General features: G+C 39.7%; 1 protein-coding gene across 9 annotated transcripts in view; it reads left to right on the plus strand.

Annotated features, from left to right (window-relative positions):
- The window catches only part of ryr1b (ryanodine receptor 1b (skeletal)), a 128,421-nt gene that overhangs the window by 23,543 nt on the left and 90,931 nt on the right, over window positions 1-13,947 (plus strand). For all 9 annotated transcript variants that reach the window (XM_081614644.1, XM_081614647.1, XM_081614649.1 and 6 more), the window contains 16 exons: window positions 512-586; window positions 1,619-1,697; window positions 1,814-1,926; window positions 2,002-2,101; window positions 4,226-4,322; window positions 4,403-4,477; window positions 5,849-6,005; window positions 6,092-6,256; window positions 6,773-6,894; window positions 7,004-7,190; window positions 8,133-8,268; window positions 8,355-8,450; window positions 9,162-9,280; window positions 9,374-9,507; window positions 10,693-10,934; window positions 11,754-11,946. In XM_081614644.1, the coding sequence (XP_081470770.1) occupies window positions 512-586; window positions 1,619-1,697; window positions 1,814-1,926; window positions 2,002-2,101; window positions 4,226-4,322; window positions 4,403-4,477; window positions 5,849-6,005; window positions 6,092-6,256; window positions 6,773-6,894; window positions 7,004-7,190; window positions 8,133-8,268; window positions 8,355-8,450; window positions 9,162-9,280; window positions 9,374-9,507; window positions 10,693-10,934; window positions 11,754-11,946 (2,090 nt within the window). The remainder of the gene's footprint in view (window positions 1-511; window positions 587-1,618; window positions 1,698-1,813; window positions 1,927-2,001; window positions 2,102-4,225; window positions 4,323-4,402; window positions 4,478-5,848; window positions 6,006-6,091; window positions 6,257-6,772; window positions 6,895-7,003; window positions 7,191-8,132; window positions 8,269-8,354; window positions 8,451-9,161; window positions 9,281-9,373; window positions 9,508-10,692; window positions 10,935-11,753; window positions 11,947-13,947) is intronic.

A 13,947-nucleotide genomic window follows, 5' to 3' on the forward strand; every position in this document is an offset into this window, starting at 1 on the left:
TACGTTCCCACCCTCATCTATGGTCATGAGCTTTGGGTCATGACCGAAAGAACGAGATCACGGGTACAAGCGGCCGAAATGGGTTTCCTCCGCAGGGTGGCTGGGCTCTCCCTTAGAGATAGGGTGAGAAGCTCGGTCATCCAGGAGGGACTCAGAGTAGAGCCGCTGCTCCTCCACGTCGAGAGGAGCCAGTTGAGGCTCGGGCATCTGGTCAGGATGCCTCCTGGACGCCTCCCTGGTGAGGTGTTCCGGGCACGTCCCACCGGGAGGAGGCCTCGGGGAAGACCCAGGACACGCTGGAGGGATTACGTCTCTCGGCTGGCCTGGGAACGCCTTGGGATTCCCCCGGAGGAGCTGGAAGAAGTGGCTGGGGAGAGGGAAGTCTGGGCCTCCCTTCTGAAGCTGCTGCCCCCGCGACCCGACCCCGGATAAGCGGAAGAAAATGGATGGATGGATGGATGGATGTTTTAAAAATAAACCAATGTTTTTTTTCCATCTTTTTCCCACTCAGTCGTCGCAGGGTGGAGGCCATCGCACTTTACTGTACGGTCACGCCATTCTTCTAAGACACCACCACTCGGGCATGGTGAGGCTTTCATCTTACCCTTATGGACGAGTGATGCTAATTAGCTACATACTTGTTTTGCTATGAATAAAGCTGAAAATGGTTTATGAACACAACAAATGCTGGTTGACGTATTTGCCTCTCATGCTTAGGATAATATTAGATGTGTTTTGATGCCATCTAGTGGTCGGAGGGTGAACTGCACGTAGTACAGGCTAAGTGTACAGATGTAGAATTTTGCTTATCAACCCGGTTAACTTTAACCCTGAAGTAATTTGCGTAAAAAATATTTACACTTATGAATGTCTTCTACAACTGATTTAGTAGAATACACAACCTGTGACAAAAATTCTAAAAAGTTTTAGGTATGAAGCATTTTAGCGACAATAGACGAATAAGGAATGGCAACAAGTAATACTGGCATTAATAAACAATATGCACATTTTAGGGATAATTGTTGAAATTGTAACTCTCTTGCATGTATTTTGATTATAATATATGCAAGAATCAGATTCCCAAAATACTACATAAATACAAATCCTAATGGAATATTTTTTATATTGTGAAATGGAGATAAAAAGCTTGTAGGACAGTAAATTAAAAAGTAAATGTGCTAGTATGTTACTATATTTTAAACACTGGGTTGAAAATAAATTGTAGAAAAGTTGATACAATTCAGATTCTAATATTGATTTCATTTGGCAAAAAATGAGCTAGGAACAGGAAATGAAGTTTGTATTTAAAACAGTAATAATGACAAGTCAATGGTTGGTCAAAAACATTTTGACTCAGTTTCAACTTTTATTTGAGCATTAGCAACATTCATAAAACAATAAACACACTGAGATTGAAAAGTTTTACTCCTTAGGTGCCTAGGGTATCTAATAAGCATCATACCTAATTTTACACTAATCACGGTGTTGTAATTAATATTCTCTCAGTTGATTGACAGCATAAGCACAAAGAATGCATTTTTTGTAGATAGGATATAAAATCAGGGTTTAATGGTGTGAGTTTCTGTCAGATCCGGGCTAAACTAATATTTATTTTCAGTATCTGAGCTGTTTGACTACGTCTCGATCCCTCACTGACAAGCTGGCCTTCGATGTGGGCTTGCAAGAAGATTCCATTGGTAACACATTCCTATAAATGCTGTTTAAACCACTTTTCTAGATATTTTGTGACAAAGCATGAATCACCTGTTGGCCTGCGCTCTCTCTCTCTCTTTCTCTCTCTCTCTCTCTCCAGGTGAGGCGTGTTGGTGGACAATTCATCCAGCCTCCAAACAGAGGTCAGAAGGTGAAAAGGTCAGGGTGGGTGATGACCTCATTCTCGTCAGTGTGTCGTCTGAGAGATACCTGGTGAGGCTCGTTGTCGGTTTTATTCTCCGTCTTTTGCTTCACCAAACTGATTCTCCTCCTGACCTTTGTCCTCAGCATCTGTCCTACGCCAGCGGAGATCTGATGGTCGACGCCTCCTTCATGCAAACTCTGTGGAACATGAACCCCATTAGCTCAGGATGTGAATTAGCTGAGGGTAAAAACCGTCACTCTGATTTTTCCAGCACGTCTGGCAGAATGAGTCGAAGCAGGAAAAACCAATAAGTAAATCAAATCAGGGTTCCTCCCAGAAAACTTTGCTCAACCCAATGACGGAGCTCAGCAAGTCGTCCTTCGGTCTTTCGTGTTTTTGAGTTAAAAAATGTTTAAACTTTGCAATAATTGTCTGTTTTGTGTTGGTTTATAACAGTGGTCCCCAAACTACGGCCCGCGGGCCGGATTCGGCCCGCCTCCACATTTGGTCCGGCCCCCTGAACAATACCAGAGAGCATTCAGATTTTTTTTCATATATTGTATTTTCTGGTTTATATGTGGATTTTTCTTCAACCACCAGGGGGCTCTTTAGCAGGAAGTGTGTCCTGTAAACTGTGGGTGTTTTGTTTTTCATGGCGCATTGCTGCCATCTGTTGACTTTTGGGGAACTGCTTGACTTTTATGTTAATTAATCAGTGCGGTTGTTTGCTAGCGGTAGAGCAGATGAACACGTGTTTGTTATGAACGCCGCATTCCAGGTCGAATTCTTCGAAGCAATGCCTGTAAGTAGCAGCTTATACTTCAAAACTTTATGTGAAAGTTTAAAGTTACTTTCCCTCAGAGGAATATATACTAGTCAGTCCCAGTGACGGTTTCACTAACGGTTTTTGGGTAAAAATCAATCGAGTAACGCACAACAATTTCCGGCAGCGCAGGTGATAACCGTGTAACATTTTTTCTGTTACAAACTGACTCCGGCCCCCCACCAGAGAAGGGAAACGTTATGTGGCCCTCACAGGAAAAAGTTTGGGGACCCCTGGTTTATAACATAAAATCCCTATAAGATTCAATTATGGTTGAAATGCTTAAAACGTCTCCTGTAGAAAATACATAAATATTAATGTTTCATAGTAAACAGATTTAACTTGAGTTAATGTTACATTTGCATTATGTGTTATAGAAAGACATTATTAACCAACTATTAAGCCTTAAACAAGACAAACTTAACAAAAATACAGTTAAAATAAACATAATTCTTTTGCAATTCAATTGTTTTATCCTAATTAAAGTTTTTTTATCCTTGATCTGTGACTTGTCACTATTCACTGAAGTTGTTAGCATGTAAACCGGTAAAGACAAGCCGTGGTTATGGAGTTCACGTAAATATAAATATGTCCACATATGTTGCCATTGTGTCTTCATATCTTAAAGGAATTCACCAATTTAATCAAATTCCAGTTCATTAGCCTAGAAAGTCCGTAAAACGTGCAATCGAACTCTAAAACCTAGATCTAAGTTTGGTTAAAGTGAACGCCAAACGGACCGGAGACCAGTATAAAAACAGGAAGTGGATTATAGAGCAGGGCATTCTGGGTAAATCCAACCAAAACAAACAAGTGTCAAGTGCTAGAGGGAGAAATGGGTCTTAGTTTTCTACCAAAAACAAAAGAGAAATCCTACAAAATTTGATGCTAGTCCATTTTTGTTTACATTTTGTAAAGAAGCGCTGCCTTCTTCAGCAGTTTTCACGTCTGTGGTTCTTGGTGCAGCGCCCCCGCAGGCGAGGAGGGGAACAGGTTTTTCAAATAGTTTGGTTTGTTTGACGCAGTGCAGTGAGAAAACAAACTGCAGCAGCTGAAAATGCAACAACTGTTGCAGTTTTGGTCCCAAATCGAACCGAGTCTAACAGACTGAGGTTTGAAAACACCTTTCCATACGTTATATTTCTTCAGATGAGTCCATGAATATGTGGGCTAGACTGTAATTAGTGTTATTTTGTCAACTGTTTGGGGTTTTATTGCTAGGATTGAGAAGTTTATACTCTCTTACACATCAGAAGTAAACACTGATGTGGAGTTCATCAGGGATCTGTGTTGCTACATTCAGCAATGTCCAAGAGCACATTTATACAGATTTGTAAACATCACTACATTAAATCAATAAATATAAAACTAAAAAATAATCTTTAATAAACATTGTAAAAGGGAAAACCATGAATTTATGAATTGAACAACAAATGAACGATTAAGGCTCATATTCTGAGTCAAACTCATAGTCAGGTGATTCTTTAGACTCTTTCCGAACAGCAGATTCAAAGCTAACTTTGGGTGTTTGTTGGTTGTTCCAGGATATCTGACGGGGGGTCACGTCCTCAGGCTGTTCCACGGCCACATGGACGAGTGTCTGGCCATCCCTACGCCAGAGGAAGGAGAGGAGAAACGCAGGTGAGCAGAAACGAAGCCAGCAGGTGTTGTGAAGTGTGACGCTTCCAGCGCGTAACGTCTCTGCGGTCACTTTGCTGCAGGACGGCTCACTACGAAGGCGGGGCGGTGTGCAGCCAGGCTCGGTCCCTGTGGAGGCTGGAGCCGCTCAGAATCAGGTGACGTCATGAGAACCGCATCTCTGCAATGATTGGTTGCTTAAGTTTACATGAAACGTGGAGCAGGTGTGTCCTGGTGACTCATCCTGCTTGATTTTGACAAGGTCACATTAGCAGTGGGCAAAAAATTTATATTTTATTTAAATACCTTTTTAACAATATCAAAGACAATTTTCTTTTTTGGGGGTAATTTGGCTGAACAAATGTGTAACTTTATGAACAGACGCTATAATCAAAAAATATCAATTTATACTGATTTTATAAATCAGTACAAGTGATAGATTTTGTATAAATATATCCAAAATACATTTATTTTGAATATATGTATTATGTATGTATATTAGATAGTTGTTGGCCAAAATTAGTTTTCATTTATATTTACATTATATAAAAATATTTATATTTATACAAACATATACAAAATCACACAATATATTCGATATGTATATATTGTCAATATAATATTGACAATATAATATTGACAATATATATTGTTGTCAATATTATATTGACAATATTGGATATATTGTCAATATAATATTGACAATATATCCAATATTGTCAATAATAATTCCTTAATATTGATGAAAAAGTAAAAATTTTATTGGTAGCTTATTTCAGTTACAACATGGAAAAATGTCTTGTTATAAGTGAATTTGTTTGTTTAGCTATAACTTATTTGTTAACATTAAAAGTCCTATTTCTTGCTGAAAATTTACCAGTCAGTTCTTATTTTAAGCGAACTGAGATATTTGCACTAGAAACTAAGCCCAGCATACTTGGTTTTACTGTTTGTATAGATGTCAACACTGTAGAAGAGAACTAAGAAACACGTTTTTAACCTCGTTAAAAACCATCTTGGGATCATAATTTTGACATTTCTGCACCAATTTATTGTCTTTTAAATGATTTTTCAAGCGGGCTGCACAGTGGCGCAGTTGGTAGAGCTGTTGCCTTGCAGCAAGAAGGTTCTGGGTTCGATTCCCAGCCCCGGTCTTTCTGCATGGAGTCTCCATGTTCTCCCTGTGCATGGTGGGTTTTCTCCGGGTACTCCGGTTTCCTCCCACAGTCCAAAAACATGACTGTCAGGTTAATTGGCCTCTCCAAATTGCCCCTAGGTGTGAGTGAGTGTGTGCATGGTTATGTGTTGCCCTGTGACAGACTGGCGACCTGTCCAGGTGACCCCGCCTCTCGCCCGGTACGCTAGCTGGAGATGCACTAGCACCTCCTGACCCACTAAGGGACAAGGGTGTAAGAAAATGGATGGATGGATGGATTTCTCAAGCACAGACGTCAGAGCTTCCTGAGTTTATTTGGTCAGGCCTCTCAGCGTGTTCTGGTTAAGTTCTGGTTTCTGTTTGCTGCCTGCAGTTGGAGCGGCAGCCACATGAAATGGGGCGTGTCTTTCCGTATTCGTCACATCACCACGGGTCGGTACCTCTGTCTGGATGACGACAAGGTCCTGATGGTGGTGGACCCGGAGAAGTCAAACACCAAAATGTCTGCGTTCTGCTTTCGCATCTCAAAGGTCGGATTAAGTTGGGTTATTTTTTTTTTTGGACGTCTTTCACACCCAGTCGTTTTCTCTGATTGTTAGCTTCTGTCCCTGAGCAGGAGAAGGTGGACGTGTCTCAGAAACGGGACGTTGAGGGAATGGGAATTCCTGAGATAAAGTACGGCGAGTCCATGTGTTTCGTTCAGCATGTGTCCACAGGACTGTGGCTGACGTACGCCGCCCTGGACGCTAAGGCCGCTCGGCTAGGAACCATGAAGAGAAGGGTGAGAACCAGTCCAACATGTCTGACCAGCAACGTTTTTAATGGAGGGCTCAACATTTTTAAATGTTTAAGAATAGAGGGATGTTATGGCACCATGTTTAGATTCTGTAAACCTGATCTTAACACGTTTTCCAAACTCTGAACTGAATTACAAATAATAACATGTATATATTGTCAACCGCGTGTTTTTTTCCAGCAGCACATTAAAGCGGTTAAACCAATGGAACAAATTTGCTGGAATTCCATTTGCGTTGCTAGGTAACCGGGGTTGGGCTGGCCGGGGTTGCTAGGTAACCGGGGTTGGGCTGGCCGGGGTTGCTAGGTAACGGGGAAGTGCCTCATGGTTATGACTCAGTAGGTTTGGCAACAGTTTGTTTACTTATTAACTTATTTCCATAAAATGTCTGGGTTGTTTTGTTTAATGTTTCTGGAATCAGTCGGGACCCAAATGGACGTTCAAAACAAAGAGAAACGGTGAATTTTAGCTGCTAAGTTATTGTGCTGTCTGTGTTTCCAGGTTATCCTGCAACAGGAAGGACACACGGACGACGCTCTAACTGTGTCCCGCTCCCAAACCGAGGAGTCTCAGGCTGCTCGGATGATTTACAGCACCACAGGACTCTTCAGGCAGTTCATCAAGTACGTTCACATGTCCTACAGCTCAAATACGCGGAATAAAAACGAATTCCTCTAATCAGAAGGATACGGGACTTCAGTTTGGATGTGACTTTTATTCACTGTCCTGCAGGGGACTGGACTCTCTGAGTGGGAAGAATAAGTCTCCAGGGTCGGTGTCGCTTCCCCTGGAGGGAGTCATCCTCTCCCTCCAGGATCTCATCTTCTACTTCCGTCCACCGGAGGAGGAACTGGAGCACGAGGAGAAGCAGACCAAGCTGCGCTCGCTACGCAACCGGCAAAACCTCTTCCAAGAGGAGGTAGGAGCCGAGCCGCATTTAAAGGGCCACTAACCCCAGTGTGAAAGCAAAGCCCCGCCCCCTGGCAAATATAGAAAGATTAGCAGAGGGGCGTGGCCAACAGGTCAGTTAGGATAGGGCTACGGACTGCACAAAACATGTTCATTACATTTTTTCATTCTTACACTGTAAAATCTCAAAATCTTACCAAGTTGATCAAGTTTTTAGTGAAAATAACTTGAAATAAGACAAAAATGACAGAAAAGTAACTTTTCAACCAGCTTTCTAGAGTTCCGTTTTGGTTGCTAGGTAACGGGGCTGGGTTCAAGTGGGGTTGCTAGGTAACGGGGCTGGGCTCAAATGGGGTTGCTAAGTAACGGGGCTGGGCTCAAGTGGGGTTGCTAGGTAACGGGGCTGGGCTCAAGTGGGGTTGCTAAGTAATGAGGCTGGGCTCAAGTGGGGTTGCTAGGTAACGGGGCTGAGCTCAAGTGGGGTTACTAGGTAACGGGACAGCGCCTCGTGGTTGCAACTTATTAATGAAGAGATTTTTGAAACAGCTCATTTTCCAAATACCAAACACATGAACTTATTGCCAGAAAACGTCCTTGTGTTTTATTTAAATTTTAAATACTTCAGCTGTTTTTAGAAGCAGCGGTGACTCAGATGGAAGTACAAAAATGTGACAAAAGTGGATTTTTCCTAATAGGCCCACATTAAATCCACTTTGTCACCACATTTGTCGACTCTTCAAACCCTTGCAGTTCCTTTCTTTCAAAACACCTGCCAGGGTGCTGCTGTAAACCATAGGAAAATTCGACGGAAGGAAGACACCACTGAGACGCTTTTAAGCTAAACAAATTAAAATTTTCAGACTCTTCTGAATTATGTCAATATTTCATTTTCTAAACATCCCCAACAAAAAAAAAAAAGACAGATGCGTCACTTTCTTTTGTTTTACTCTAGGGAATGATCACCATAGTGTTGGAGTGCATCGACCGGCTCAACGTCTACAACACCGCTGCTCACTTCTCTGAATTTGCCGGCGAGGAGGCGGCCGAGTCCTGGAAGGAGATCGTCAACCTCCTTTATGAGCTGCTGGGTGAATAAATAAACCTGAAACTCACACAGAGTAATACCTCTGTTAGACAAATGATCAGGATTACTCTTTGTTTTTCCACCTCACAGCTTCTCTCATCAGAGGGAATCGTTCGAATTGTGCGTTGTTCTGTGACAATCTGGACTGGCTGGTCAGCAAGCTGGATCGTCTGGAGGCTTCCTCCGGTAAGCTACTGGGAAGATTCATTAATGTTTATTAGTGGTAGGAATTTAGAAGTATTTAATCAAGTTAACTGCAGGGTCTGTATTCAATCAGTCGCAATTAACTGCAACAAAATAAGCAACATTTTTAATTCAAAAACTCTTTTTGCTGCTAAGTTATTGAATAAATAGACATATGAGCTAAAAATCTAATTATTTAAATACCATTCATCTTTAGAAATCTGAACTGTGGATGCTAACATTAGCATTAGCCTTAGGGACGTCTGTGCTAGCATTGAGATGCTAATTTAGGCTTGAGTAGCTTTTCTAACAGGCTAACTCCTTTTAGCACTACTTTAACACTACAATAGTATTTTCCAGCGTCACGTCAGATTGTTTTTAGAAGCAGAAATTAACACCCAGTGAACCAAGAGAAGCAGTTTTTTCGTCTGTCGCTGATGTTTGCGGATGTTGTTGTGCGTCAGATATATGGTTGTACCGGAAACGTGTAAATAAGGTTCCAGCCAGAACTTTCTGTCCAAAAAAAGAGATTAATTAAAATTAATCTAATAAATTGTCAAAATTAATGTGTTAAAGTCCAGGCCATAATTTTATGCTACATTTTGTTTTCTGCCTGCTATTTTCTTTGTACATTTTCTGGCTTTTTTGTGTAGTTTTTTTTTATTTTATACCCTCTATTGTTAAATGTTAAAATCCTCCATTGTTTGCATTCAGGAATCCTGGAGGTGCTGTACTGCGTCCTGATTGAAAGTCCAGAAGTTCTGAACATCATCCAGGAGAACCACATAAAGTCCATCATCTCTCTGCTCGACAAGCATGGAAGGAACCACAAGGTCCGCATTTGGCCTGTGGAATTTAATCATGATTTAAATTCTGGTTTCGATCTTAAAAACTTGAAGGTGGTTCTAACCTGTTTATTCCTTCAGGTTCTGGACGTCCTGCGCTCTCTGTGTGTGTGTAACGGTGTTGCTGTGAGGTCCAACCAGAACCTCATCACAGAAAACCTGCTGCCAGGTCGAGACCTCCTGCTGCAAACCAACATTGTCAACTATGCCACCAGGTCTGAAAATGGCGTCTTATGCTAATGCTAATTTATTTTGTCATTTATTTTTTATTAAGGCTCTGAAGCACTCAGAAATGTGATCAAACTGTGTCTGATGGCAGCAAAGAGGCTAAAATCCTTTTTAAAACACGTTTTTGTGCTAATTTGTTCAGATAGTGGCTACCTAAAATGCTAGGAGCACTAACACTAAAGCACTAATCATTAGTTCCGCTAATGCTAACGTGCAGCGCTAAACCAACACAGTGTTTAGCAGGAGCTAATGCTAAAGAGCTAACTTCTACTCAGACTTTATCCACTCTTGAAAGTCACAAACCAATAAGGCCCTTCGATATTGTATTGATGTTTATATGAAAATAGGTAAAAATAAACATCTGACTTCCTGAAGGATTCTTAATAGTAAATTAGCGGTTTAGAATTGATCCGGAAAAATTTATTTAGTGGAAGCTAAATGTGTTAAATGTTTTCAAAGCTGGAAAATTGCTAAACTAAAAATTAGAGCATAGAATTTACCTGGAAAAATAAATTTACGGCATGCTAGGAGTGTTAAACGTTTCCAAAGCTAGCAAAAGTGACTACAGTAGAATTTGCCTGGGAAAATGTAGGTTAAGCTAGCTCTCTAAACCTGTTCAAAGTTAGCAAAAATGTTACAATTTAGCTTTAATATTAACACATTAGAATTTACTCAGAAATATAAATTTAGGTGTGTTAAACATTTTTAAAATTAGCAGAAGTGCTAAGCTAATAATTAGTTTAGCTATTAGCACGTTAGAATTTGCCTGGAAAAATGCAGGTGAAGCTAGCTCTCTAAATGTTTTCAAAGTTAGGAAAAATGTTAAAATTTAGCTTTAATATTGACACATTAGAATTTACTCGAAAAGATAAATTTAAGTGTGTCAAACATTTTTAAAATTAGCCAAAGTGCTAAGCTTTGGCTAAGCAAACTTTGCCTGGAAAAATGAAGGTGAAGCTAGCTCTCTAAACCTTTTCAAAGTTAGGAAAATCACTAAACAAAAATCCGCCATTATCGCATTAGCGGACGTTTGCCCACCACTGGCTCTGATACGTGTTGAACAGGATTCATCTGTTGAATTAGCTGTGATTTTAGGCTTAAATCAAATTAAAAATGTGTCTGGAAAAGCTCCTGAAAAATCAGTAACTGTTGTAATTTTGCTCCTGTCTCAGTGTGAGGCCGAACATCTTCCTGGGCACCTGTGAGGGCTCCACGCAGTTCAAGAAGTGGTACTACGAGATGATTGTGGACTACGTGGAGTCCTTTGTGACGGCGCAGGCCACCCACCTGCGCGTGGGCTGGGCCATGACGGAGGGCTACAGCCCCTACCCTGGAGGAGGCGAGGGCTGGGGGGGGAACGGTGTGGGAGACGACCTCTACTCCTACGGCTTCGATGGGCTGCACTTATGGTCAGGTAGGTCATTTATTTCACCTGTTTGGTTTATTACAATGTCAGGGATTTACACAGACTGAATGAATTCAAGAGGATTCTTAATTTATTAAAATAAAGTCACAAAATGTTTAAAAAAAATTATGAATTTGGCCCGAAACAGATTTGAGCTCATGTGCAATAAGCAATAAATCAGTTAATTGCATGATGAATTAAAATGAGTCCAGTAATTTTAATTTGCATAATTATTTTCTTTTTCTAATAAAACTGGACGATAAAAGTCTTAGTCAACTAGCCATGTTTCATAATTCATTTTATTTGTTTACTTTGGATATTTAAAATGTTTTCCAGTTCTAGTATTAATTAATTTAAAGTTTATTGATCTTTAAGGATTTAGTCTTAACCACTTTATTAACACAAGTTCTTAAAATTTACAAAAGAAAGTTTCATTTTAGGCTGTAAAAACGATTCAATCAGTATTTTTTCAATGTTATAATAGAACAAATATCATGATTATTTTACTCAGATTTTGTTTTTGTGTGTTTTTGTCATCCAGTGGGATAAGGCATTTTGAAACAAACTGTAAAATCATGAAGCTTAGATTGTGTAATGATACCAAACAAGGAAATTAAAATAGTTTTTATGGTGAAAATATAAGGGTAAATTCAAAACTAGACCAAAACGACCATTTAGACACGAGACTCCAAAGGGAGAATGAAAACGATTAGAAACTGTCCAGTTGTTAGCATATTTCAAGGAGGACAGAGACAGAAACCATCAGCTCCTCAGCGTCGGCGGCGCTGCCTGCTGCAGGTGTCGTTGACTCTCGGCTGTGTTGTCCAGGTACGGTGGCCCGCCAGGTGGCGTCACCCAGCGCTCACACGCTGGCGGCGGACGACGTTGTCAGCTGCTGCCTGGATCTGAGCGTGCCCAGTATCTCGTTCCGCATCAACGGCCATCCGGTTCAGGGCATGTTCGAGAACTTCAACGTGGACGGCCTCTTCTTCCCGGTCATCAGCTTCTCCGCTGGAGTCAAGTCAGTTCAGACCCTCCATGGTTTACGATCCTCTGATGCCTGATTGAGTTAAATAAAGTGTCTTTTTTCTGACTAATTCACTTTTTTTTTTTTTTTTATAACTTTATTTTTATTTTTGTTAATGTTATTAGAACACAATCAAGAAAAAAGATCAAACAATAGAAATTATAAAACAATAGAGAGAATAGAAAATATAAGAAACAAAAAATACAGAATAAAAACAAAAATCACATCAGGGGGGACTCATTTTTGTAACTCAAAACAAAAACAGAAGGGGACCATTCCTATCCAAAATTAGTCCTGTCTCGATGTGAAGTTTGTCCATTTTTCCCATTTGTCCATGCATTGCTGTTCCTGTGTCCTCAGTCTATATGTTAGAATCTCCATCTCAAATAATGAGTTCACAGTCTGTATCCATTCCTTTGTGGTAGGAGGTTCAGGTTTGCACCACTTCCTGGTTATGACCTTTTTGGCTGCCACCAACAGAATTTTTAACAAATAACAATCATAATTAAGTACAGCATTGTCCAAATAACCAAGATATAAGACCAGGCCAGACTTGGGTATTGAGTAACCCAAAATCGTTACAATCTTATTGTGTATTTTGTTCCAGAACTGTGTAATTCTAGGGCAAAGCCAGAAAATATGCGTGTGATTAACATTAAGAGCTCCACAATCTCTCCAACATGGTTGGTCTCTAGATTTGAATTTACTAGTAATTTGAGGTGTTCTAAAAAATCTAATTATATTTTTCCAACAATGTTCTCTCCAAATTCTGGAAGAGGATGTTGTAATTTGAGTCTTCCAAATATTCAGCCAGCCATCTTCAGTTAGCTGAATACCAAATTCCTTCTCCCATTTTGTTTTAATATTCAATGTATTAGTGCCTCTATTTTCTAACAAATATTTATAGAGTAAAGACACTATTCTATGTTTTTTACCCTTATAGGTCTCTATCAGCATTTTAACAATCCCATTTTCATTTGGGTCTATTTTTTGTTTTATTTCTTTGTTATAAAAGTCCCTTAATTGTAAGTATCTAAAATGATCTTGAGTTCTTAGAGCAAACTCTTGCTGTAGTTCATGGAAACTTTTAAAGTGTCCATCTTTAAGGACAACGCATAATGCTGTTAAGTCTCTTTCTAGCCATTGTTTAAATTGTGGGTCCTGAATAAAATATTTATTGTAGGCTGGCCACTGGATCAAACATAATTGTTTCTCTAATTTGTATTTTCGGATTATATATAACCATTTACCCAGTGAAAACCTAGTAATAGCATTAACATTCTTAAGTATATTCTTAATGGTCTCAATATCTCCAATAATACTTCGCAATTCTCTTCCATTGACTTTTTGTTCAATATTTTTCCATTTCGCTTCATAATTTTTGGCGCTTATATTTATTATGGGAGCTATTTGGGCAGCGTGGTAATATTTCTAAAGTCGGGTAATGCCATACCTCCTTTCTCTTTTGGTATTTGTAAAATTTCAAATTTTATTCTGGGTTTTTTAGCGTTCCATATGAATCTAGATATAATCTGGTTCCATGTTTTAAACTGTCTATCCGGGATTTCTATAGGTAATGCCAAGAAGAGGTACAATAACCTTGGTGACACGTTCATTTTTATCGCTTCAATTCTGGAGCTGAAGTCTAGTGTTAGGACATCCCACCTTCTAATGTCCTTCCTAATTTCTTGATCCACTTTAGTAAAGTTAGCTTTATATAGATCACCTCTGTCTTTCGTTAATTGTACTCCTAGGTATGTCATCATAGTAGAGCTCCAATTTAAGTTATATTTTCTACGTATCATTTCAGATGGAGTATAACCAAATGTCAAAACCTGTGTCTTTTTCAAATTTAATTTGTATCCTGAATAAAAGCCAAATATCTCTAACTGGTTGATTAGACAAGGCAGCGAGTTTTCAGGGTCTGATAAATAGCAAATTACATCATCTGCAAACAAACCTATTGTATGGGACTCATTATGTATATCAATACCC

The sequence above is a fragment of the Poecilia reticulata genome, chromosome 13 (assembly GCF_904066995.2).
Source record: "Poecilia reticulata chromosome 13, P_reticulata-male-v2, whole genome shotgun sequence".
Classification (NCBI taxonomy): domain Eukaryota; kingdom Metazoa; phylum Chordata; class Actinopteri; order Cyprinodontiformes; family Poeciliidae; genus Poecilia; species Poecilia reticulata.